The 26,396-nt window shown below is 45.1% G+C and overlaps 1 protein-coding gene across 1 annotated transcript in view; it reads right to left on the bottom strand.

Annotated features, from left to right (window-relative positions):
• The window catches only part of ZMAT4 (zinc finger matrin-type 4), a 372,856-nt gene that overhangs the window by 276,526 nt on the left and 69,934 nt on the right, over positions 1-26,396 (bottom strand). The window contains exon 2 of the mRNA XM_006078622.4: positions 15,553-15,658. Within this exon, the coding sequence (XP_006078684.2) occupies positions 15,553-15,654 (102 nt within the window). The 5' untranslated portion in view covers positions 15,655-15,658. The remainder of the gene's footprint in view (positions 1-15,552; positions 15,659-26,396) is intronic.

The raw sequence follows: 26,396 nt of genomic DNA, 5'->3' as shown, positions 1-26,396 counted from the left end.
GACCCAGGTTCCATTCCTGGTCAGCGAACCGGAACCCACACATCACAACTAAGACCCGGCACAGCCAAATAAACACATAATTTAAAAAAAAAAAAAAGGCCAGAGAAACTATCACATCTACAAGAGCCTAAGGACACTCCATGACTAGGTGTAACATGGAATCCTGGACAGGATCCTAGAGCTGGAAAAGCACATGAGGTAAAAACTAAGGAAATCTGAATAAAGAATGGACTTCATACTCTATAATGCACATTATAAAATAATGATAATGCATCAATCTTAGTCTCTTAGCTGTGACAAAGATACCATAGTAACTCAAGATGTTAATAGCAGGGGAGATGGGGTCAGGGTACACAACAGCACTGAATACTATATTTGCAACTTTCCTATAAATCTAAAACTATGTTAGAATAAAAATTACACTAAACTACACATAGCAGCACTATTTACAATAGCCAAGACAAAGAAGCAACCTAAATGTCTATCAACAGAGGAATGGATCAAGAAGACGTGGTACATACACAATGGAATATCGTGTGTGCTCTGCTCATTCAGCTGTGTCTGACTCTTTGCGACCCCATGGACTGTTGCCCACCAGGCTCCTCTGTCCATGGGACTTTCTAGGCAAGAATACTGGAGTGGGTTGCCATTTCCTACTCCAGGGGACCTTCCTGACCCAGGGACTGAACCCACATCTCTTGCCATCTCCTGTATTGGCAGGTGGGCTCTTTTCCACTGTGCCACCTGGGAAGACCACCCAATGGAATATTACTCAGCCATAAAAGGAAAGAAATAGTGCCATTTTCAAAGACGTGGATGGACCTAGAACCTGTCATACAGAGTGAAGTAAGTCAGAAAGAGAGACACAAATATCATACAATATCACTTGAATGTGGAATCTAGAATGCTGGTACTGATGAACCTACTGACAAAGCAGAAATAGAGACAGACATAGAAAATAAACATGCGGACTCCAAGGAGGAGAAGGAGGTGGGGTGGGATGAGCTGGGAGATTGGGATTGACATCTACACACTGTTGATACTATCTCTAAAATAGATAACTAATGAGAACCTACTGTGCAGTGCAGGGGACTCTCCCCAGTGCTCTGTGGTGACCTAGATGAGAAGGAAATCCATGATTAGCGACTCACTTTGTCGTACAGAAGAAACTAACACAACACTGAAAGCAGCTATACTCCAGTAATAATTAACTAAAAAAATAAACAAGTAAATAAAATATACACACCCACAAGGCAATATACATTTCAAAGAACATATACAAATAAAAGCACATGTCAACCCTAATAAAACGGTTACCAGTGTGGATGCAGGGGAAGTGGGCATAAGAAGTGTGGGTGAAAGGAAAGAGGATGCCTAGCCTTCTCAGAGTAAGAGGGGGAACTAAATTCTGGACTCTGGACGGGTGCCCGGGTGAAGCGATGTAGCTAAGATTATCTTAGCAGCCTCTGACCCTGAGAACACCAGAAGCCCTCTTTCTACCTCAGGGCAGCTCTGCCTGCTCTGAAGATGAGCCAAACGAACTCACTCCACCAGTACGAAGTGGAGAATTTAGCAGGTGGGCCACGAGGGAGCATGAAAGTTTCCACCAAGTGGAAAAAGAAGCTGCTGCTTTAAAGCAAGGGACAGAATCCCATAGAATCCTCCAGGTTAAACCCGGGGGCTGCTTTAGGGCCAAGGGAAACTGGCGAGGAAGATGAGAGATACCATCAAGGGCCAAACCTGGAGGGGTTTCGTTTCCAGAAGGGACACGTACTACCGGTAAGTTGGTAGCTACAAGGAATTAATGAAAACAGGGGTTAAGTCAGATTTCTGGAACTGGAAGATGGGGAAACATCCCTAGGAAAGGGCAAAGGTTCTGGACTGCAAGGCCAGCGCAGGACGAGGAGGATTTGTAGCAGAGACAGAAAGGAGTTCTACTCTATTTTCCCTATTGTCTCAGTGAAATCTACCACTTGGCAGCTGCCTGTAGGTTTTTCAAGGTGAGGGCAGGGCTGTTTCTATATCTGAATCAGTGGAGTGTGTGGACAGGAGAGGTTTCCCAGCAGCTGGCATCGTGGAGGCACTGACCTCCCCAGAGACCAGGGAACCTGAAGGATGGGGCAGCGAGCAAGGGGCTGCAGACAGGAGGGGGCAGTTTGAAGGCGGCAGGGGTCCTACCTGAGTAGGTGGAGCTATGTCTTTGTAACGATGACCCTTGGGGAAAGGGATGGAATTCAAAGTTAGATGGAATTCAATGTTACAAAAATGCCACTCAAAATTAAAGCATCTTAAGAAAAGCCTAAATAAACTGAGGAAGGCTCAAGTCATGGGCGATGCCCTCAGCACCTTCTCCAAACATCAGAAGAAACGCGGGCAAAACACGTAGCTTAGAGCAAGGCTCCAGCACACTTCCTCAGGTCATCAACCTTTAAGAATCCCCTGCCTGCTAATAATATCTTCTTTAAAAACTGGCAAGCCCGGGAACTTTCCTGGTGGTCCAGTGGTTAAGAATCTGCCTTGCAATGCAGGGGACATGGGTTTGATCCTTGGTCGGGGAACTAAGATCTCACAGGCTGCAGAGCAGCTGAGCCCACGCAATGCAACTAGAAAGACAGTCTGTGAGCCAAAACAAAAGACCCTGAAAGACATAACTAAGACCCAATGCAGTTAAAATAATAATAATAATAAGGTAAATAAATAAATATTTCTAAAAATCCACAAGCCCAGATGGTTCAGTGACTCGGCAGTCAGAAATTCATATGCTTTTAAGGGAATGCTGAGAATGGAAAACTGGAAGAAAACATGTCACTGTCAACAGCCAGTCAGTAGGAGCCAGGATCCGAAAAGTAACTGACAGTCACTTCACGCACCGAGGGTGCACAGAGAGCATCTTCCTGCTACCAGAGTTTCATCAAGGCTGCCAAGGAGTCATCAGTCAATTCAGTCAGATGTTTTCTTTACAAATGGTGATATCATATCATGAGAATCTAAGCCACAATTAAAACGGATGAAACATGGAGTGTCTAGTATGCATTTGTGGAAAGTAAATGAAAGGAAAAATTAAATTGCAGCAACATGGATGGACCTAGAGATTGTCATACTGAGAGAAATAGGTCAAAAACAAATATCAGATGATATTGTTTATATGTGGGAATCTTAAAAAGCTGGTACAAATGAACTTATTTACAAAACGGAAATAGAGTCACAGATGTAGAAAACAAACTTACGGTTACGGAGGGGTGGTGCAGGGAGGGGAAGTAGGGGGTGGGGAGAAATTAGGAGCTTGGGACTGACATATGTACACTGCTATGTATAAAATAGATAAGTAATAACGAGCTACTATACAGCACAGGGAACTCTACTCAATACTCTGTACTGGCCTGTATGGGAAAAGAATCATAAAAAGAGAGAATATATGCATATGTGGGCTTCCCTGGTGACTCAGACGATAAAGAATCTGCCTGCAATGTGGGAGACCTGGATTCGATCCCTGGGTCAGGACGATGCCCTGAAGGAGGTCTTGGCAACCCACTTCATGGACAGAAGAGTCTGGTGGGCTGCAGTCCATGGGGTGGCAAAGAGTCGGATGTGACTAAATGACTATGCACAACACTGCGTTAATATAACTGATAAACTCTGCTGTATACCTGAAACTAATACAAGACTGTAAATCAACTATACTCCAATAAAAATTTTTTAAAAATTAAGTTGCTTGGACCTCCCTGGTGGCTCAGACGGTAAAGCACCTGTCTACAATGCGGGAGACCTGGGTTCCATCCTGGGTCGGGAAGATCCGCTGGAGTAGGAAATGGCAATCCACTCAAGTACTACTGCCCAGAAAATCCCATGGACAGAGGAGCCTGGTAGGCTATAGTCCATGGGGTCACAAAAAGTCGGGCATGACTGAGTGACTTCACTTTCACTTTCACTTTCTTTGATATGCATAGAAAGAAAAGAAAGTAGAAAGTGAAGTCGCTCAGTCGTGTCCAACTCTTTGCGACCCCATGGACTGTTGAAAGAAAATCAGTCACCTCTGATTCTTCTGAGATGGAGAGTTTGAGAGTTGAGAGATGGGAATAAGTGTAAGAATCTTCATATTATATACCCTTCCACATTTTAAAGAAGTTGAGCCCTATAATTTGTCCCCTTCTTCCAAAAAAATAAATAAAATGCTAAAAATAAGGATTAAATATTAATACGTTTATCCCCTGCTATTTTCCTCAAAGACTTTAAGAAGTCATATCAAAACAACATCCACCTCTAATGCAAAAGGATGAAACAAATAATTGAGAGGTACAGATTTAAAATAAATCAGGGAAAAGAGCAGCATAGCATACGGGGTAAAGTGAGTAAGAGAAAGGCTCTCACAGAATCCTGTTGCTGGACGTGGCCTTGAATTTGGTGGATAAAGCAAACCATGAAACAAGATCAGAGTTGAGGGGCAGGTGACAAAGCAGCCTCTCAAGCAGAAGAACAAGGGAGAGCAAAGAGAAATTTCTCTCAAACATCCACCTTTAGCAGATGGTGAACCCAGGGCAGATCCCTAACGTCTGCCTGCAGACAGAGAGCCGCCCCTCTGGGATGGCTCCCAGAACCTTGAGTGTGGGGTGAGTAGGCTGCTCACCACCCAGGAGGCCCAGAGCTCAGAGCCTGGGAGACCTGATGGGGGGCTGAAAAGGCAGAGTAGAGGTGGGGAGCACCCTACAATCAGACACACCGCTCATAACACAGGCTCCAAACTCCAACTAAGAACAAGATGATGGAGGAGTAGGTGGACGTGGAGTACATCTCTCCATGGATACATCAGGAGTACACCTTCAGACACAGAAGTGCATGTGGGACACCAGCTGAGAACACACATGGGTACCAAACTCCAACTAGACCATCTCTGTGCTTAACCAATTAAGTCAGAGGAGCTGGAGAAAACCTTCTTGGTTAATAGCGTTTTATTCCTTTGTCTCTTAAATGACACACGGTAGATTCAGCTTTCCACGCAGCCTGGAAATGAAGTCGGCATCCAGTTCACAGTGGCCCCCGGGGACTTGATTCCCGGAGTGGTCTCCTATGCGTCTGTTTGCCCAAAGCACTCCCTGGGGGATGCACAGCCTATCTTCCCTTCCTCTTTCTTCTCCCGCCCACTCTCCACCCCCAGCAAACCCACAGCAGGCCCGAACCACCAATCCCGCTCTAGCATCACACGCACGTCGTGCACAGAGGCGATGCTGCATGTTCACCAGACAGGCTTCACTTTCCTCCTGGGCACCCAGCTAAACCACCTTGCCCAGCCTCGCATGCAGACAGAAGAAGAGACAGGACCGAACTCCAGCCAGTAGAAGGTGAGTGGGTGTGGCATTGTCACTTGCAGGCCTGGCCCCTAAAATGTCCTGCAGAGTCACCCACATTGTCTTTCGGTTCCCCAGATGCCAGCTGGACTTGGATACTCAGAGCAACTATCTGTCATCTTTGTCAGGAGCCAAGATGGTGGAGCCTCGGTCAAACTTAGTCCTAGATAACTGCATGTTACAGAATGACCTCTGCTAACCCACAATGGGCTACAACATGGGCAACCATAACATTTATTTCTAAGATGCTGAGATTTTTGTGACTGCATTTTAGCCTACCTTGCCTAAGATAGAAATGGTGGTTCACCCTTAACAAAACAAAATATATATATATATATATATATATATATATATATATATATATATTTAGCACTGGCTTAGCAGGTGAAGAGTTAAGGGGACTTACAGAGTGGATCCAGGCTATTCGTGACAAAATATTGGCAAAGCTACTGCCTACAACAGCCTGGAGTGCAGACGTGCCTCTGGAGCTTATGATGCAAGAACTGGATGGTTCTGCACTCAGAGGTGGTTAAGATTCTAAAAGAGCCAGAGGAGGATGGAAAAAAGAGATTGCCTGGCTAGATGTTACCTTGTAGATGAACAGGTAATGTCTACTTGCCTGTTATTGATGTTGGGCATGTTTTTTATAAAAGAATCAACTATAAGAGCTATTAATATGATGTGTCACTGATACACTAGCAAGTAGAAATCAACTAAATATAGCTATTCCAGAAATTTGAGACCTAGAGAGTTGGAAAAGTCATTTGCTAATTGCTTCTAGTCACTTCAAAGTGAGAGATGTCATTTTTAACCTTTTTTTTTAAATTGAAGTATAGTTGCTTTACAATATTTTATTAATTTCAGGCGTGCAACACAATGATCTCAGATTTTTATAGCTCATACTCTATTTATGGCTATTATAAAACATAGGCGATGTTCCCTGTGCTGAACAATACATCCTCATAGCTTATTCTCTTCTTTTCACTTGTAGCTTATTTTTTTAACTTTGTTTATGTATATATTTTGGCTATGCTGAGACTTCATTGCTGTGCACAGGACTTCTCTAGTTTCAGTGAATGGGGGGGCCTCTCTAGTTGCGGTGCACAGGCTCTTGATTGCAGGGACTTCGCTTGCTGTGAAGCACAAGCTCCAGAGTGCACAGGCTCCAGGGTGCACAGGCTCCTGATTGCAGGGACTTCGCTTGCTGTGGGGCACAGGCTCCAAGGTGCACAGGCTCCAAGGTGCACAGGCTCCTGATTGCAGGGACTTCGCTTGCTATGGAGCACAGGCTCCAGGGTGCACAGGCTCCTGATTGCAGGGACTTCGCTTGCTGTGGGGCACAGGCTCCAGGGTGCACAGGCTCAGTAGTTGTGCCACATGAGCTTAGTTGCCCTGAGGCAAGTAGAATCTTCCCGGATCCAGGATCGAACCTCTGTCCCCTGATAGATTCTTAGCCACTAGACCACCAGACAGAGAAGGCAATGGCACCCCACTCCAGTACTCTTGCCTGGAAAATCCCATGGACGGAGGATCCTGGTAAGCTGTAGTCCATGGGGTTGCGAAGAGTCGGACACGACTGAAGTGACAAGTCGGACACTGAAGAAAAGTCGGACACTTTTCACTTTTCTGCATTGGAGAAGGAAATGGCAACCCACTCCAGTGTTCTTGCCTGGAGAATGCCAGGGACGGGGGAGCCTGGTGGGCTGCCATCTGTGGGGTCACACAGAGTTGGACACGACTGAAGTGACTTAGTAGCAGCAGCAGCAGACCACCAGAGAAGTCCACTTATTTATTTTATACAAAGTACTTAGTACCTCTTAACCTCCTGCCCCTATTGTGCCCTTCCCTCTTCCCTCTCTGTCATTTTAAAAGGCTGTGTGTGTTGGAGACTCTGTGAGATTTCTCAGTTACACATTGTGACTCAGGCCTGTGGCAAAAATCAGATTAAGGATGTGGTCTTTCCACCCACTTTCAGATAACCTCACGGTAGCCACCATTAAACTGAAAAATAGAGGCACAGAGGTGAGGAAGTAATAAAATAAACAGCCTTGAAATTACGCCTAGGAAAAATCGTATGGTTATGACATGCAGAGCTTTCTGAAAGGAAACAAATCAGAAGCCTTCTGTATCACTGAGAGAATTGTATTACTAAAGCCGTTATGATCTTGAATTAGAAAAGCTTTGAATGATCTCCAAGCCTTAAATCAATCTCAGGCAGGAAGTGGGCTGTGAATGCTGGCAGTCCCCAAGGAGGATGTGGGATCCAGGATTCATCTCACGTGTAACAAGGAGGACAATGGATGGACAGGGACGTGCTCTGGGGGCAGAGCCAGGGTCATTGGGGAAAATGAACATGAAACTCCCTCCCAGAGGCAAAGATCAGAATCTATTTGGGCAACTTCCCCCACTCCCTGCAAAGAGAAACTTCCCAATGGCTGCACAGCAGGATGCCAACTCTGCTGTGAACTAGTGGTTACTCTTTGCCTTCTTTTCTTCCTTTTTCTGATGGAAAATGTTCTGCTGCCTTCACCACTCTCAAGTGAAGAGGAGAAGAGGTGTAGTTTCTCTTCTGGTCATAGGTTGTCGAGCCAACAGGATTCACATCCACAGCTGATAGGGAGACCCATCCCCCTCCTGGAGATCCTGAAATCTGAGCTGTCAGCAGTGACTGAGTAGCACTTGGGGTTTGTTGCCATGGAGAGGAGATGTGTGTTCTCCACCTGCCACAGGAAGACTGTGATGGTGACGAGAGGGGTTGACGTGGCAAAGATGACCCTAGGTATTTGCTGCACCCATTTTACTTCCTTGCATGTTTAAGGAGCATTCCCCAACTTCCTCAGAGCTTAAATGGGACCATGTAACTGAGTTCTAGCCAATGGAGTGTGGCCTGGCTTCTAAAGTCCATTAACCAATATCATTATGCTCTCAGCAAATGAAAACTCATCAAACATCCGCTCTAAACCAATGAGCATTAAGCACAGCATCTGGTAACTGCTCTTGGTCAGTGTCCGTGTCTTCTGGAGTTGAGTGTGTTCCTTGGCCTCGTATTGTTCATTTCACTGTAGCTTCTCTATTAAGCATTCATTTTATGTGCCCATGAACCGTTTTGGCCAATAATAACTGATAAAAGGTAGAATGACCAGACCTGCTGGAATAGACAGTGGAAAAACATAAGAATGGCTACAAATTTCACAAAAGCTCAAGGGAGTTCCCTGAAATGATCAAGATACTGACTCTGGAGAGTATCAGGCAACCAAAGACATGATGAAAGGTAGTTAAGAGCTGCTTTAGCCCTGGCAGATGCACCGATAATTGTATTATTAATAATAAAAGCATCTGGGATAAATTAAGCATGCCGTGACTCCAAGACATCTGAAGAGAAAACAGAGGTTCTCAATGCACAGTACACAGTAGGTACCTCCACAGGAACAAGAGATAAGGATCTCTTATTATCCTCCCCCAGTCAGTCCTCGAATCTCCCAGAGCACATCACCAGCATTACCAGGAGAGGTGTGAGGATAAAGGGAGCCCAGTTAGCCTGGCACCTGGCAGGTCCAATGGGCAGCAGAAACAACATACTGTTCACCCCCAAATCTCATACATGGGTCGGGAGTTGTCTAGGCTGCACGCTCACTCAGGCAATTATCCCGAAGAAGAAGCAAAGGGGAGATGAAGGGGTGAGGAATGAAGAGCGAGGAAGTAACAGAGACGTTGTGCTGTGCTAAGTCACTTCAGTCGTGTCCAACTCTTTGTGACCCCATGGGCTGGAGCCCGCCAGACTCCTCCGTCCATGTGATTGTCCAGGCGAGAATACTGGAGTGGGTTGCCATGCCCTCTTCTAGGGTAGCTTCCTGATCCAGGGATCAAACCCATGTCTCTTATGCCTCCTGCATTGGCAGGCAGGTTCTTGACCACTGAGCCACCAGGGGAGCCCCAAATAGAGGCACTGTTAGCACCAAAAGGTAAAGACACTAATCAGCACTTATTAGGGACCTCGGGTTTACCCTGTTGGCTCTACCCACAAAACACTTATGTCCCATTTACTATTTGACCCAGAGAAACTAGGAAAGTGCCCTTTGGCTATTCCCCACTTTAGACAGAAGCTAGGGAAGGCCAGAGTTGTGTTGGAAGGCCATCAAAGCAGGTGAAACCGAACAATCTGTTCAGTATGCCCCAGTGCCTGCTCCTGCTGATGATAGAAATACTAGATTCTGACTTTCCTGGGTGAGCTAAAGGGGTGCACTTGCCAGAACCCTCATTACTACGAGACTCAGAGATGGTTGAAGGCTTTCCCATCAGTTTGGAGAACCGTCTTTCCTGTATCTATGGAACTGTCACCTCTACCTTGAAGGTCACTCCGAGTACCGAGTGACTTCCAGTCTACAGAGTCGCCTCTTCTGGTATAGCCATCAAGCCTTCTGTGAAACCTGCCCCACCGCCTTCCTCCACCAGTCCCAGCCCAGCCTCTTCATCAACCTCAAAGTGCCCGTGAGCAACAACCATGGGCCAAGTGTGGAAATATTAATAAATTAGAAACACAAGGCGTGACTCCAGTGTGCCTTCAGGAAGCTCACCATCTTGTTTGGAGGTGCCTCTGAGACATGGAGTTCACAAAAAATGATTAATTACAACACAAGGGATATTAGGGTTCACAGAACAGACACGCACTCCGGGCTGGCACTGTGATGACCGACTTCCTTGGGTCTGCCTAACAGGAGTTTTCTGTTTCCTTCTAGATCCGATCATACATCATCTTGCTTTAGTTTTACTCCAAGAAATAATCTTTCTGCCCTTTTGGCTTCGATTCTCATAGGGTTGGGATCCTCTTCTTCCTGTACCTAGAAAACCACACCTTCCCTCATGGCCTCACTAGGAAATGATTTTTAACTTCTGTAACATTCAGGTATGTTCATCTGAAAGCTTTCTCTTTCCCCTCTCTGTCTGCATCTACTTGTTCTACTGATTCAGACTATTCAACCAGTGAGAAGAGACAGCATCTAATTATATTTTCTACCGAAACATTAACATGTTATTAATGCTTAGCAAATAAGAGAAGCAATAATTTCATTATGTTTCTTCTTTTTTCACTCCCAAAGTTCACATGCGAAAAGAGATCTTAAAAGTATAGCATCGAAGTGCTTGGTCCATTAGACATATATTAGGTTGTTCTGCCCTCCTATACAAAGGTTCAGGCTTTTAAATGGGGCATGAAGCTATTAGCCATTACACATCTGCTGTGTTTTTTCTCTCCAACTTCAGTGGATTGGCACGCTAAGCTCTTGGCAAAACTTACCTAAAGAACTGTTCTTTTCTCAACAATACATCTTGACCACCATAAACAAGCTATCATTCAGAAAGGCTCAGTTATTTTTTATGCTCTCAAAAACTTGAGAGCCTCAGAAGAGTCCAGGTTCCCGTTTCCTTACCTCTTGATCCCACCCTACTTGAAGGTGCTGCCAGCCTCTCTAGCAAAAATCTTTCAGTCCAGTCAGGCTGGTCTCCTTAGGACTCCTTGGAGATTCCAAGTCCCCTTATTCCAGTAATCACTAAATTTAAACCATCCATCATGCATGCATGCTCAGCCGTGTCCTACTCCTTGCAACCCCATGGACTACAGTCCGCCAGGCTCCTCTGTTCATGCAATTTTCCAGGCAAGAATACTGGAGTGGGTTGCTATTTCCTACTCCAATCCACTGAAGCCTTGGTAATTCATGTCATCCCCCACAAATCTCTCTTGACCATAATAGATCTTGGTGATGACTCACCTTTTTGAATTTGGAATTTGCGAAGATCCAAAAATTTAACAGCACCACATAGCATACATATCACAAACCCAAATGGACACAAGAATGGACACTTTGTTTATATTACATTAGATCAGCCTCTCCCTAGGAACAGAATCTACAGGTTCTGTTCTTGGTATCATACACACAGGTACCACACCAAAGTATTCATAGCTTTTCCTTCCAGTGGAGTTTATGAGCTTCTTAGGGGCAGACTACTCCTGATATAACCCAGAACCCCTGTGATAGCAAACACTAAGAGTGCTGGGCACGCAGAAAAAACACAGTAGATTGTCACTGATTGGCCCCACAGAGGGCTGGGAATGTGATCTGGTCAAACTGAGAGTAAAATCATACTCAAGCAAAAAATCAGTGATAGAGTATTGAGAGTAAATGTGACCACATGGCCAACGTGAGTTTGGGGACTGTAACAAACATGACCCTATGGGGTCTTCCTAGAATAGACCCCCGGCCACGTTCTCTGCCTACCTTTTGTCTGTAGAAAAATTTTAGTCAAAGAATAAATTTAATCAGAGAAGTGAGAAAATGCAGACAGGAAAACAGTCAAGCAAAACAAAATAATAATTATGTTAGCCATTAAACAAAGGCAAGGAACTTAGTTCTTCCTCAAGGGCTACAGATAACACTGTCAGTCATGTCCTTTGAGTTGTTTTGCAGACAATGAAACCCCCAGCAGGCGGAAGAAGGTAACTGTCTGCTGCCCACATGGATGCAGATCCTAGACCAACTGGGAGCAGAAGTTAATGATGCTGACTCGCCATGATTTCCTCATCGACCAATCACAAGCTGGCCACACCCTACTTCTTGAACACTGTGAGACTCCTCAATACCTGCTTTAGGGTGAACACACCATCTTGAGGGCATTAGCCCACTGTGACCCCCCTATGCCTGGCAAAACAATCAAGCTATTTCTTTCTCAGTTCAGTTCAGTTCAGTCGCTCAGTCGTGTCCGACTCTTTGCAACCCCATGAATTGCAGCACGCCAGGCCTTCCTGTCCATCACCAACTCCCGGAGTTCACCCAAACTCGTGTCCATCGAGTCAGTGATGCCATCCAGCCATCTCATCCTCTGTCGTCCCCTACTCCTCCTGCCCCCAATCCCTCCCAGCATCAAAGTCTTTTCCAATGAGTCAACTCTTCGCATGAGGTGGCCAAAGTATTGGAGTTTCAACTTTAGCATCATTCCTTCCAAAGAAATCCCAGGGCTGATCTCCTTCAGAATGGACTGGTTGGATCTCCTTGCAGTCCAAGGAACTCTCAAGAGTCTTCTCCAACACCACAGTTCAAAAGCATCAATTCTTCGGTGCTCAGCTTTCTTCACAGTCCAATTCTCACATCCATTCATGACCACAGGAAAAACTATAGCCTTGACTAGACGGACCTTTGTTGGCAAAGTAATGTCTCTGCTTTTGAATATGCTATCTAGGTTGGTCATAACTTTCCTTCCAAGGAGTAAGCATCTTTTAATTCCATGGCTGTAATCACCATCTACAGTGCTTTTGGAGCCCAAAAAAATAAAGTCTGACACTGTTTCCCCTGTTTCCTCATCTATCTGTCATGAAGTGATGGGACCAGATGCCATGATCTTAGTTTTCTGAATGTTGAGCTTTAAGCCAACTTTTTCATTCTCCACTTTCACTTTCATCAAGAGGCAAACTCCATCTTGGAGATTTAATCCAGCACTGGTGTATACAGGCCAAATTCTGGCCACAAGACTCACAGAGACCCACGCTATACTCAGTTCCAGCAGAGGGGGTGTGCGGAGGAGGCAGGGATGAATTGCATCACAAAACCTGTTCTCAGACAGCCTTGGGGATCATGTGAGAGGTCATCCTCCTGGAGATGAGGAATGAAGGATTTCTCCTAACCAAAGCCAGAAGACCAGCGACTACACAAGGTGTGCTTGGTCCTGACTCAGCCATGTCTGCACCCCCTGCAGCTTTTCAGCTCCTGTTTCTCCTGAAAGAAGGGCCCACCGCTGCCTGGAGGCAGGGCATGAACCGTCGCTCAGAGGTCCCATCCCTGGTTAAGTGGAATGTACCTCATGTTGCTCTGATAATGTGTAACTCTGCTAACTGAAGGTCTACTGTAATTGTTTTCACTTCTCTATCTCACCTGTGCTAAAGGTAAGTGAAGTCACTCAGTCATGTTCAACTATTTGCAACCCCATGGACTGTAGCTTACTAGGTTCCTCCGTCCATGGAATTCTCCAGGCAAGAGTACTAGAGTCGGTTGCCATTTCCTTCTCCAGGGGATCTTCCCAAACCAGGGATGGAACCCGGGTCTCCATCTGCAAGCAGATGACTTTACTGTCTGAGCCACCAGGGAGGCTCACCTGTGCTACTTGCAACAAATCCTAACACATCTTCTAAACCCTTAGATTGGGCCATAGACAGTACAGTGCGGTGAGAGGAAAAGCTGAGTTCAAATAACTAAATCTGTAACTGAGCAGCTAAGATTTTTTTTCCTTTAAAAAGAATTGATGTTTTTGATTTTCTGACATTACCTTTCTAGCTCAGGTAATAACAAAGGAGTGCCTGGACAGGGTCACCAGGTTATTTTTGCAAACAAAAGTTCAGTGAGTGGCTCTGATAGGCCGGCAGACACTGTTACAGGAATTACGGAAGAGCAGATGAATAACCTCTGTTTCTGGTCATAAGAATCTAGTAGTGAAAGTCCCTCAGTTGTGTCTGAATCTTTCTGACCCCACAACTATATACAGTCCATGGAATTCTCTAGGCCAGAATACTGGAGTGGGTAGCCTTTCCCTTCTCCAGGGGATCTTCCAAACCCAGGGATCAAACTCAAGTCTCCTGCATCACAGGTAGATTCTTTACCAGCTGACCCACAAGGGAAGCCCAAGAATACTGCATTGGGTAGCCTAATCCTTATCCAGTGTATCTTCCCAACCCAGGAATCGAACTGGGGTCTCCTGCATTGCAGGCAGATTCTTTACCAACTGAGCGATCAGGGAAGCTCCTTACTAGAATCTACTAAAATGATAAAAAGGGAACCCAAAAGGTCTAATAAAGAGAGAACATAATGGGCTATGGAATTTCAGAGCAGGGACAAATATCCTGAGTTTCCTTCAATGAGGAAATGGAATTAATAAAAAAAAACCATATGTGTTTACAAAGCAATATCTAATGAATTTAGAAATTCATTTCAAAAGATGTCTACCTTCCACTTTAGAGCACCCTTTTGTGTTCACATTTTCTTCTTCTTCCACTTGATTGCCTACTGACAAAAGAATATGCTGACTTTTTTTTTGCAGAGGCTGACTTTTCTAAGTTTTTCTCTGAAGAGCAAGTTTTCTTTGCCATCGTCCAAACACTGCTGCCACAGAGTAGATAATGAGAAACAATGTAATTTTGCATGTTGGGCACATGTTCTAGCTGCCAAAGCATTTGTGCAAATAACCATTTCAAGGGCTCTCATCTGGTCACCACAAAACCCCAAGGAGCACACAGGGGCCAAGGAACGGGTCCCGGGGTGTGTGTGTGTGCGTGCGGTTATTATTGTTTTCCCCGTGCTCGGAGGAATCTGAGACTCAGAGGAGTGTGGTGAGTGACAGTGACAACTGGCATTTGTCAGATGCGACAGACAAAAAGAAAATTGCTGGCTAAGCCCTCCAATCTAAAATTACTTACAAATTATTACCCTTGAAAGCTCGTGTTCTCACTGATGTGTGTTTTCTTGCACAGCTACAGGCCCTGGGCAGCATCTGGGGGGCCATGGGCCCCTTTTCTCCACATGTGCCCCTCATTCCCCCCTCAGAAACAGGTTGATCTCTCTCCTCTGATGCTCTCTTCCCAAAAAATGGATCAAAAAGCAGCCTTTTGAGCTCCCATCCTTAAAAGTCAAAGCCACTGAGTTATGTCCTTCGAGAATATTTGGACTTTAAAACTCGATTATCTCCCTGCGGGCGACATCTTTCTGCTGATAAACCCTTTGGGAGCAGCAGCCAGAAGGCGGAAGGATCTGGTGCTGGGCCACTGCTGCCGTTGTGTCCCCCCCAGCAATGGAGAAAGGGCCTCTGAGGTTCCCTTCAAGCGTCAGAGAAGGACAGAGAAGCTGGCGCTAATGCATCCCTGGAAGGAACTTCAGAGATGAGCAGTGACAGATTCAATGAGCAGACAAGCCCACTGGACTCCTGGTGGGGCTGAGGTCCAAAGGGAAAAGCAGTACCTGGGAAACCACCAGGGGCCTGAAAATGCCATCTTCAGCCCTCTTTGCAACCCCACACATGCACGTCTCTCCTGACCTGATCTCAGACTGTGTGCTCAAGCCCCGTGGTTCTTCAGATCTGCCCCAAGTCCAGAGGCAGAACCCTCAAGCCCCATGACCTTGACTCAGGCTGCTCTTTCCTCCATCTGAACACCCTGGGTGGGAAAAGCTGTTCTTACCTCGTAGTGGGCCACACGCTGAGATTCCGATATCAGCTGTGCGCTGCACACCTTGCAGTAACTGTCTGTAAATAAGTCCTGATCGATATCGGAGGACTTCATCAGGCTAGAAGAGAATCAACAGAAGAGAGAGATGAACCCACCGCCCTGGTGTTTATGTAGGACATTAAGGGTGTGAAGGAGCCAGGAGCTTGGTACCAGATCCACCAACGGTGGCAGCAGGGGAGATCTCCCCACACCTTTGGGGTGACCTTGTCAGTCACCTTTAGAAAGTGTATAGTGGACCATTTTCTCATAAATGGTTGAGAGTAACAGCTTGGCTGATACTCTAAAAACCTGAAATCCAACTTTAGTTTTCTATGTATGACAAATCAGACTTACGTCTACTGTATTGCTAAGAATTTATGTGAGAAGATATCTTCAAAAATAATTTATATTACCAAAATACTGTAAGCACCCAATATAGCCAAGAGTAGGAACTAGGTTAAATGAATTTTGATACATCAGCTTGCTAGAATACTATATACCTCCCAAATCCACACTCGGATCAAATATTTTCATAGAATATTTAGTAAAGTAGGAAAACGTTTATCATTAACAGCAAAGGCTTACAAATCAGTATGTACAGTATTATACTAATTTCTTTTAAAACATGTAGAGGTGTGCAGAAAAACATTCCAGGAAGTTTTAACAGAATGTTAGTAGCAGCTGTCTTTGGGAGATTATAGATAATGACATGATTTTCTTTCTTCTTAAATTTTCTGCAATGAATATGAATTGCTTTTGTAGTACAATGAAACAGGTTAGCTTTGTCAAGAGCCTTGTACAAACTCAGTCACTCGGTCATGTCTGACTCTTTGTGACCCCATGGACTGTAGCCAGTCAGACTCCTCTGTCCATGGGGATTCTCCAGGCAAGAATGCTGGAGTGGGTTGCCATGTTCTCCTTTAAGGGATCTTCCCAACCCAGGGATCGAACCCAGGTCTCCCACATTATGGGCAGATTCTTTACCATCTGAGCCACCAGGGAAGCCCCAAGGGGCTTTCAAGCAATATCAAATAGAGTTTTGAGTTCAACAGCTATACTTGGGGGCTTCCCAGGTGGCGCTAGTGGCAAAAAACCTGCCTGCCAATGCAGGTTAGAAGTAAAAGACGTGGGTTCGATCCCTGGGTCAGTCAGGAAGATCCCCTGGAGGAGGACACAGCAACCCACTCCCATATTCTTGCCTGGAGAATCCTGTAGACAGAGGAGACTGGCAAGCTGCAGTCCTAGGGTCACAGAGGCAGACATGACTGAAGCGACTTAGCATGCATGCATGCACAGGTATACTTAGACAATTAAAAAATAAAATCAGGCTAAACTACTGCTTTCTTTTGCAAGCCTATATCTTATAAAGTGAGGAGCCCTCATGATTCCTACTGACTTGTCTACATGTAGGGCAAAGGAAATTCATAAAAATTATTTCTACCCCTCCACACCACAATTGAACCTGCAAAGGCAAACAAACATCCTCAAATTCCAAACTCTGAATTACAATGCAGCCAGGGACTTCCCTGGAGGTTCAGTGGTTAAGGCTCTGAGCTCCCAATTCAGGGAACACAAGTTCGATCCCTGGTTAGGGAACTAAGATCCCACATACTGCACAGCATGGCAAAAACAATGCAGCCAATGTTTGCAAGTTTGTGCAAGTGATCTGACACAGAAATGTATCACATATAATGTCACCACCCTGGAAACACACACCTGCACATCATGATGCTTTTCTCCAACCCAGAATTTCACTTCATCTTCCCCCCTACCTGCCAGGCAAAGAGTAAGGACTCTGCCAGGTGCCAAGGCCAGAAAAGCCCAGATGGTAGGGTGGGGTGGGCCCCTGGAACTCAGCCTACTCCAACGCCCTCACTGTACACATGAAACTGCCCAAAGCCACATTGGTGATGCTCGGGCACTGGCCCAGCTTCCGTGGTTCCAATTCCCACTTTCCAGCTCCATCCCAGGTGGAGCACGGCTTGCCAGCTGCATGATACAGATGAGTCACTAAGCCCTGTAGGTCTGTTTTCTTCCTAGAAAAATTGAGAAAATACTATTTTCCATGCCTCCTTGGAGAATTGTGGAGAATATCAAAAGAGGAGAAGGTAATATAAACTGTAGAACTCCCTTTGTTTAAAAGGGATCACTATCCTATTTTTAATGGCATACCGATGTTGGTAAGATATTGGGCAAGTCTTGATTAATGCACCAAATGAAAGATTGCCATCCAATTGAAGACATTTTTACAAATCATCTAAATAGTTGGGTTGCTGAGCTTCTCTGGTGGTCCACTGGTTAAAAATCCACCTGCCAATGCAAGGAACACAGATTTGACCCCTGATCTGGGAAGATTTCATGTGCCTCAGGGCAACTAAGTCCGTCAGCCACAACTACTGAGCTCTCTAGAGCCCATGCCCTGCAACAAGAGATGGCTCCCATCGCCACAACTAGAGAAAGCCCGTGTGCAGCCACAAAGACCCTGCACAGCCAGAAATAAATACATAAATAAACAAAATTTTATAAATAAATACATTTTAAACAAATAAATAAATAGCTATGTCTCAAGAATAAAATATCTTCCTGAAACAAAAGGCTGCCTGCCTCAACAACTCCAAAATCCCTTTCTACCTTGACTTTGGCTGTCATGGCTCATGAGGACATTTGTATTAAGCCACTCAAAAGGATTCAGAGTTTCTGCCGCCAAGAGACAAGAGCACCTGTGGTTTCCAATGCCCCGAGTTTCGACAGTAATGCCAAGGAGTAAGGACAAGTGATTCTCACAGCTGAAATGGACCTGTTATTTCTGGAAGGATCATTCTGGGCAGACAGCCCGGTCAACCTGGAGTTCAGCACCTATAGTGCCTGGAGGCACTCTACCTCACATGACAACCTGCTCCAGAGTCTGGCAGCGCTAGTCTCTACCCACTCTTTAGGTTGAATCAAAATCTGTGCCCTTGTACATTCCATTCATTGGCTCTGTCTCTGGGAACGATACAGAATAATTCTACTCCCTTTTCTCATGAGGTCCCCTCCTTCAAGCACTGGAGATAGCTCTCTTCCATCTATTCCCAACCCCTGTCCTCCTTTATCATCTTGGTCTGTGTGTATCTTTTTATGGACCATCTTCAAAGGCAGCGCCAAGAACAGAATGAAACATTCCCAATATGTGGGCAGAGGATCACGAATCCAAATGACCCTCTGAAATATCTACTGTCATTTGCAACGGTCTGTATTCACAGCTTGGAATGCAAATGGAGAGGAGGCGCTTTGATGATGTGAAAACGTAGTACAACATTTTGAAATGTCAAATGGGAAAAGAAAACTTTGGAAGGTGTATTTTGAAGCCAAGCTCCTCTAAGCAGTTGTGTTTAAATATTATCATGTTCCCTGCTATTTCTAATAAAGAAGAGCACAAAAATAGATTCATGGGTGACCTGGTTAATAGGAATCTCCAGACTCACTGCATACTCCCTCCTCATTATACAACCGACTGCAGAAATCAAACAGTGTGAAAGGATATTCAAGGTACATGGCGGACCAAGTGGGGCCCGTAGGAGTCTGAGTCTCGGTAAAGCAGCTGTGCAGCAGAAATAGCTTTAAAGGCAGAATATAAAGTGTGTATACTAAAAAAAAAAAAAAAATCAAAGGAAGAAGAAAATATCCTGGCTTTTTCCACTGTTTTATATAAGAATATTGACTTGAATAAGCCCACATGCAGGAAGAGGACCATAAAGACCACCCCCCCCCCCGAAATTGACAAGGCCTGGAATAATTTAATTTACAGTAGGAGACCATCAGGGAACAAGTATCAGTCTAGTCTGTGCAGGAGGCCTTTTCTCCAAGACAAGAGAACTCTCTCTGTGTTAGTTACTTTAGACGACCAGAAGGTCTGATTTATGATTCAAAAAGTGGAATTCCCAAAGGGGAAAGCTGCTACTTGCTCCCCTTCTCCAGGTTGTTTAGAAGAGGATCTTAGCTTCCCTAGCCTTCAGAAGTATAGGAGAGCTGGGAAGAAAAGGGAGGAAAACTTGAAGCTTTCCTTAGCCTTGTCCATGGTGCTGAATCATCGCTAGAGCTGCAACAGAGCTGGACCGTTGATCACTTACTGACCAATCCTACTGGCTCAGAGCCAATGCGTGGTGACCCCCAACTCTAAGAACATGCTGACTGTACTGAACTCTGAGGCTGGGACATTGTGATGGAGGAGAAAAAAGTAAGGAAAGGAAGGAGAGAAGGAGTTTGATTTCCAAGACTTGAAACTGTCCTGAACAAAAGCTTTCTCAGTATTCCCCATCCTGGCACATTTCAAAGCAAACATTGAAGGTTTGAAGAACTTCAACTCTTTACCATTAACAAGGAAAGTGCTACCTGTATTTTATGAAAATCAAGGCCCAGAGTAGAATTGGAGGCAATATTAGAACAGGAACGTGATCAGATTCTTCTGTGCTAGCCCAGGTCTCTATAAAGCAACAGACCTACTTAAATATGTATCAGTGACAGTGGAAGGTGCAGAGGTGGAGCTGAGGGTAATAAAAAAAAGAAAATACAGAGGGGGAGCTTCTATTTATTCAGTAATGGTTTGGGGAGGGGGAGCTTTCATGGTAGCCCAGTGGTTAAGAATCCCCCTTCCAATAAAGGAGACTCAGATTTGATCCCTGGTTGGGGAATTAAGATCCCACATGCTTGGGGTAATGAAGCCTGGGCACTGCAACTAGTGAGCCAGCCCACAGGCCACAACAAGGGAAGGCCCAGAACCTGCACACCACAACTAGAGAAAGCCCATGCACTGCAACAAAGACGTAGCACAGCCAAAATTTTAAAATAACCAAATAATGGTTATTGAGCATCTGCTATGTATCAGGATGACATCAGGATAAAAGAAGGCACATTTCCTGTCTTCCAAATCTTTCTGAGCTATTTAATGAGAAGACAGATACCCACCAAATACCTAAGACACAGGCGGCAAGTATAATGCGCTGGTAAAAAAAAAAAAAAGCTTCATCCACCTCATTAGAACTGATTCAAATGTATTCTTTTTAATGGCTGAGTAATACTCCATTGTGTATATGTACCACAGCTTTCTTATCCATTCATCTGCTGATGGGCATCTAGGTTGCTTCCATGTCCTGGCTATTATAAACAGTGCTGTGATGAACATTGGGGTACACGTGTCTCTTTCCCTTCTGGTTTCCTTAGTGTGTATGCCCAGCAGTGGGATTGCTGGATCATAAGGCAGTTCTATTTCCAGTGTTTTAAGGAATCTCCACACTGTTCTCCATAGTGGCTGTACTAGTTTGCATTCCCACCAACAGTGTAAGAGGGTTCCCTTTTCTCCACACCCTCTCCAGCATTTATTGCTTGTAGACTTTTGGATCGCAGCCATTCTGACTGGAGTGAAATGGTACCTCATAGTGGTTTTGATTTGCATTTCTCTGATAATGAGTGATGTTGAGCATCTTTTCATGTGTTTGTTAGCCATCTGTATGTCTTCTTTGGAGAAATGTCTATTTAGTTCTTTGGCCCATTTTTTGATTGGGTCATTTATTTTTCTGGAGTTGAGCTGTAGGAGTTGCTTGTATATTTTTGAGATTAGTTGTTTGTCAGTTGCTTCATTTGCTATTTTCTCCCATTCTGAAGGCTGTCTTTTCACCTTGCTAATAGTTTCCTTTGTTGTGCAGAAGTTTTAAGGTTAATTAGGTCCCATTTGTTTATTTTTGCTTTTATTTCCAATATTCTGGGAGGTGGGTCATAGAGGATCCTGCTGTGATGTATGTCGGAGAGTGTTTTGCCTATGTTCTCCTCTAGGAGTTTTATAGTTTCTGGTCTTACGTTGAGATCTTTAATCCATTTTGAGTTTATTTTTGTGTATGGTGTTAGAAAGTGTTCTAGTTTCATTCTTTTACAAGTGGTTGACCAGATTTCCCAGCACCACTTGTTAAAGAGATTGTCTTTAATCCATTGTATATTCTTGCCTCCTTTGTCAAAGATAAGGTGTCCATATGTGCATGGATTTATCTCTGGGCTTTCTATTTTGTTCCATTGATCAATATTTCTGTCTTTGTGCCAGTACCATACTGTCTTGATAACTGTGGCTTTGTAGTAGAGCCTGAAGTCAGGTAGGTTGATTCCTCCAGTTCCATTCTTCTTTCTCAAGATAGCTTTGGCTATTCGAGTTTTTTTTGTATTTCCATACAAATTGTGAAATTATTTGTTCTAGTCATTTCGATATTTGGCAAAACTAATACAATATTGTAAAGTTTAAAAATAAAATAAAATTTAAAAAAAAGATATGTCAAAAAGTAAGCAAAACAAACAAACAAACTACAGGATTTAAAGAGATGAGAAGAATCTTAAAGAACTCTTCCAGTTCTATTAGAGTTGAAAATTTGAGAACTGTTAGGATTAGGGTGAAGGGAAATGGGTTCCAGCTCGAGCTAATTCTTTTCCCTGGCACGGGGGGCGGGGGTAGGGGGGAATCTTGCTATCAGTCGGCGTAAGACACATCCGAAGGGCACTGGCGGGGCTAATTCGGGATTATGCAGCATAAGGGGAGGAGGCAGTACAATGCAAGAAGAAAAGGGGACACCAAGCTGAAGGTCCAGATGGAAGGAGGAGAGGCAGGTCCCAATGCATTGTTCATGGTGCCAGGGATGGCCTTTTTCAGGATCTTCAATCAAAGGCAGATAAGGAAACTTGCCTTTCTGTCTCTTCCTGCTCCTCAAGAGCAGATTTGAGAAACACAGGCTGAAAACCCAAAGAAACCGGAGGCTTGGTAGCCAAGATTGATATTCTTCATTCCATTCCATTTCTAATAATACTAAAATAGCTTCTGTCTCAAAAATCCCCAAACCTATGCAGGGCTCTTTAGAGGGAAACAAGACATTAGTTCAGATGCAGGTTTGGTCCCTCACCAACTAGGTCTGTGAGCAAGTTATATATCCTCCTTGAGCCCTGTTTTCCTCATTTGTGAAATGGGGTAAACATTCTCCCAGGGTTATTGTGATGACTGGAGAAGATGTAGATGGAAAACATCTAACAAAGACTGTGACATATGGCAGACACTCAAAAACAGATATTACCACCACTGTTACAAATGTTATTATTTTTGTATTATCGTTATTCTTATTTTCAGGAAGGAGGCTGTAAATATTGAAGCAGAGAAATAAATAGAACCACCTTCAAGAGTAAGGGGGAAGATGACACCATCAGTGTGCTAAAATCATAGCCTTTATTGCCATCACAGGCTTTTTGTTGTATATTAATATCATCCACCAAAATGTCTTGTTTTCACTGAATTCCGCTGGCAGCTGATACTGGGGCTGGATGCCTGTGAAGACCTCATACTTCATGAATGCTTCAAATCTCCTCTTGTTGTCAGTAGGCACTGACAGTCACAGATGGAGCATTTTGCTAAGAAGTGCGTCCCACCCTCTCCCTTGCCCACTTGCACTCTTCCTGCTGTGACCTGCTCCCAGGGGGACATAAAGGAAGAACACACCACCCAAAAGCTGGACGTGGACCAACTTTCTGCATGCACGGCCACTCACTGGAGCAGCTCTATGATAGCCAACAGCCGTCATGATCCCCTGGGCGACACCTCTGTGCCCCTAGCCCTTAGAGAGAGACACCTGCAGCTCGGTGATCCTCACCTTTGGGTATCTCATCACAGATTTGGGCATTTTCACTCCAAAGCTCATCTGTAAGGTCTAACAACCTAATCTACTCCTTCACCTACTCTCCTCCCTCACTAGTCCTTTAAAAAATAGGATTTAAGGGATTTTTATAGTGGGCCAGGGGCTAAGACTTCATGCTCCCAATACAGGGGGCCCAGATTTGATCCCTGGACAGGGAGCTAGATCCCACATGCCTCAACTAAAGATGAAGATGTCACAGTTAAGACTTGGTGCAGCCAAATAAATTAATATTTTTTAAAAAATAGGATTTAAGACTCTTGGCAATTTCAACCAAAGAATTGCTCTCTCACTTAGGGGCAGATTTCTGCATTTCCCAGACTGCCAATCCATATGACTTTGTGAACTCATCAGTATCAGTTAGTTCAGTTCAGTTGCTCAGTCGTGTCCAACTCTTTTCGGCCCCATGAACTGCAGCACGCCAGGCCTCCCTGTCCATCACCAACTCCCAGATTTCACTCAAACCCATGTCCATTGAGTCAGTGATGCCATCCAGGCATCTCATCCTCTCTCGTCCCCTTCTCCTCCTGCCTTCAGTCTTTCTCAGAATCAGGGTATTTTCCAATGAGTCAGCTCTTCGCATCAGGTGGCCAAAGTATTGGAGTTTCAGCTTCAACATCAGTCCTTCCAATGAACCCTCAGGACTGATTTCCTTTAGGATAGACTGGTTGGATCTCCTTGCAGTCCAAGGGACTCTCAAGAGTCTTCTCCAACACCACAGATCAAAAGAATCAATTCTTCTGCACTCAGCTTTCTTTATAGTCCAAGTCTCACATCTATACATGACTACTGGAAAAACCATAGCCTTAACTAGACAGATCTTTGTTGGCAAAGTAATGTCTCTGCTTTTGAATATGCTGTCTAGGTTGGCCATAACTTTCTTTTCAAGGAGTAATCGTCTTTTAATTTCATGGCTGCAATCACCATGTGCAGTGATTTTGGAGCCCCAAAAACTAAAGTCAGCCACTGTTTCCACTGTTTCCCCATCTATTTGCCATGAAATAATGGGACTGGATGCCATGATCTGTTTTCTGAGTGTTGAGCTCTAAGCCATCAGTATCAGGGGCTGCATCTAAAACAGCTCCTCAGTGTTGGACCCTTGTGAAGCTCTAGACCCAGAAGGAATAAAGATGTGTACTATGATAAGCATATTAGGTGGGGCTCCTGAGCTGGGCTTAGTGCTAAGGGCCTTCCCACTTGACTTCATTCTTCCAAGAGGCAGGTAGAGTCATCCTTCTCATTGACTAGTTGAGAACCTAAGGTGAGGATGGAGTAAACAGGCCTGTAAGCGACAGTCAGGTACCAAGGCCGGGCTGACTGTGTCCATCGGCTCAGCCCCCATCCTGACTGCCTCCCCGTGGTGGAATTCAGCACAGTGAGCCCTTCAGTCTGTTGCCCTACTGCCCATCTAAGGAGCCACCATTTAAAAAAATATGAAAATGAAAGGCAGACACCCTGCCCGGAATTCATGTGGGCAGATCCTAGGGAGCCTCGACTATCCAGGTGAAATCTGGGAAGCTGGAAGTGACCTCAGGGCCCAGATGCTCTTCTCTGCATTTATTGGAATCAAACTGGGAGGCAGGGCCTTCTTCCCATTCATTCTGCCTGCCTGACCATCTATAGTCTGACTCACCCTGAAATTTGGTACTTACTCCTGCTCTCCCTGCTTGGCCTGACAGCCTGCAAAACCACCCCATCCCTCCACCCAGTCTGGCTGGCTCTTCTTAATCCAACCAAGACCCTCCATGGCACGCCACGTGCCCGCCCCTGGCAAAGCACTGGGCTACCGAGGCCACCACTCTGGGCGGCTCTGCCCCCAGTGCCCAGTGTAGGAAGACTGGACTCCTGTCTCTTTCAACTTTGACAAGCTGAACGGTTGACTGAAAATGCCACCAATTAAAACGAAACTGCCTCTGCTTGTGAATGTGAAACAGCCAGGAGGCATGCCACTGCCATTTAAAATCAGCCACTTTTTTTAAAAAAGTTTTTTTATGTGGGTCATTTTTAAAGTCTTTTATTCAATTTGTTACAATATTGCTTCTGCTGTTTGACTCTTTGGTGGCAAGGCGTGTGGGACCTTAGCTCCCCAACCAGGGATTGAACCCACACCTCCTGCATCGGAGGTTGAAGTCTTAACTGCCAGGGAAGTCCCCCAAATCAGACACATTTTAAAATTAAAATTATTAATATTGAAAATGCTACTGAAATGGTTCCTGTTTTGTTTCACCAAAATTGGAAGGGATCAAACACTGCTCAAAGGAGGAAAGGTGTAAGGATCGGGGCTGGGTCATTCTCAGCACAAAACAAATAAGCCTTGGCCTCCTTCTTTGTGAAAAAGGGCCCAAATTGGAGCCCACCTTGGTGTTCTTGTGACTGGGTCTTGATCTTTGCTCCACCCCCTTCAGGCCCCGCCACTGTCCTTCTGGAGCACAGAAAACACCTTTCCCACTCGCCTTCCTGGCCTTCAGAAAACTAAGATTTGGAGACAAACACACCAGTTTATAAACACCTCCTCAGTGACTCCCCAACTCCCTCCAGTGCCTCTAGGGACCAGAAACCCCTATGGACAGGCTGGGTCTGTCTTGTCCCTTCACACCTCCCTCTGCATGAGTTGGGGGATGCAAGACTGGTTGCCATGACAGCAGATCAAGCAACCTTAGAAGAAGAAAAAAAAAAAAAACATGGAAAGTGCTCCAGAAATGGAAGCACACTGGACTTTCATGAAACAATGCCCAAGGGAGAAATGGGGCAGAGAGCACACAACTGAAGCCGCCACCTGGGACCAGCTCCCAGGGTCTGGAGAGGCTGCACGCTCACCTTCCATTCACTACACACTCCCAAGAGGCTGAGCTGTGGACCTGGAACCTCTGTGAAGTGGCTGCGATCAGGACAAATGTCAGATACAACCAACCTGAAGAACCTGAGGGTTCCCTGTTTCTTGGGATGAAGCCCTCTCTGCTGACTGGCTGCTGCCCCCCTCCCCTTCCTGGTGATACTCAGAGGCAAGAGTGTGGCGGTCCAGGTCCCTCCATTAACCATCCACAGGCAGGTGAAAGCTCTGGTTTCCAGCCAGAGTTTGCATCTGCATCTGCCAGAGGGGGAAGAATAAACTGAGGTAGAATC

Source organism: Bubalus bubalis, chromosome 1 (assembly GCF_019923935.1).
Source record: "Bubalus bubalis isolate 160015118507 breed Murrah chromosome 1, NDDB_SH_1, whole genome shotgun sequence".
Taxonomy (NCBI): Eukaryota; Metazoa; Chordata; class Mammalia; order Artiodactyla; family Bovidae; genus Bubalus; species Bubalus bubalis.
The sequence above is the reverse complement of the archived record's forward strand: the minus strand, read 5'-3'. Positions and strand labels throughout refer to the sequence as shown.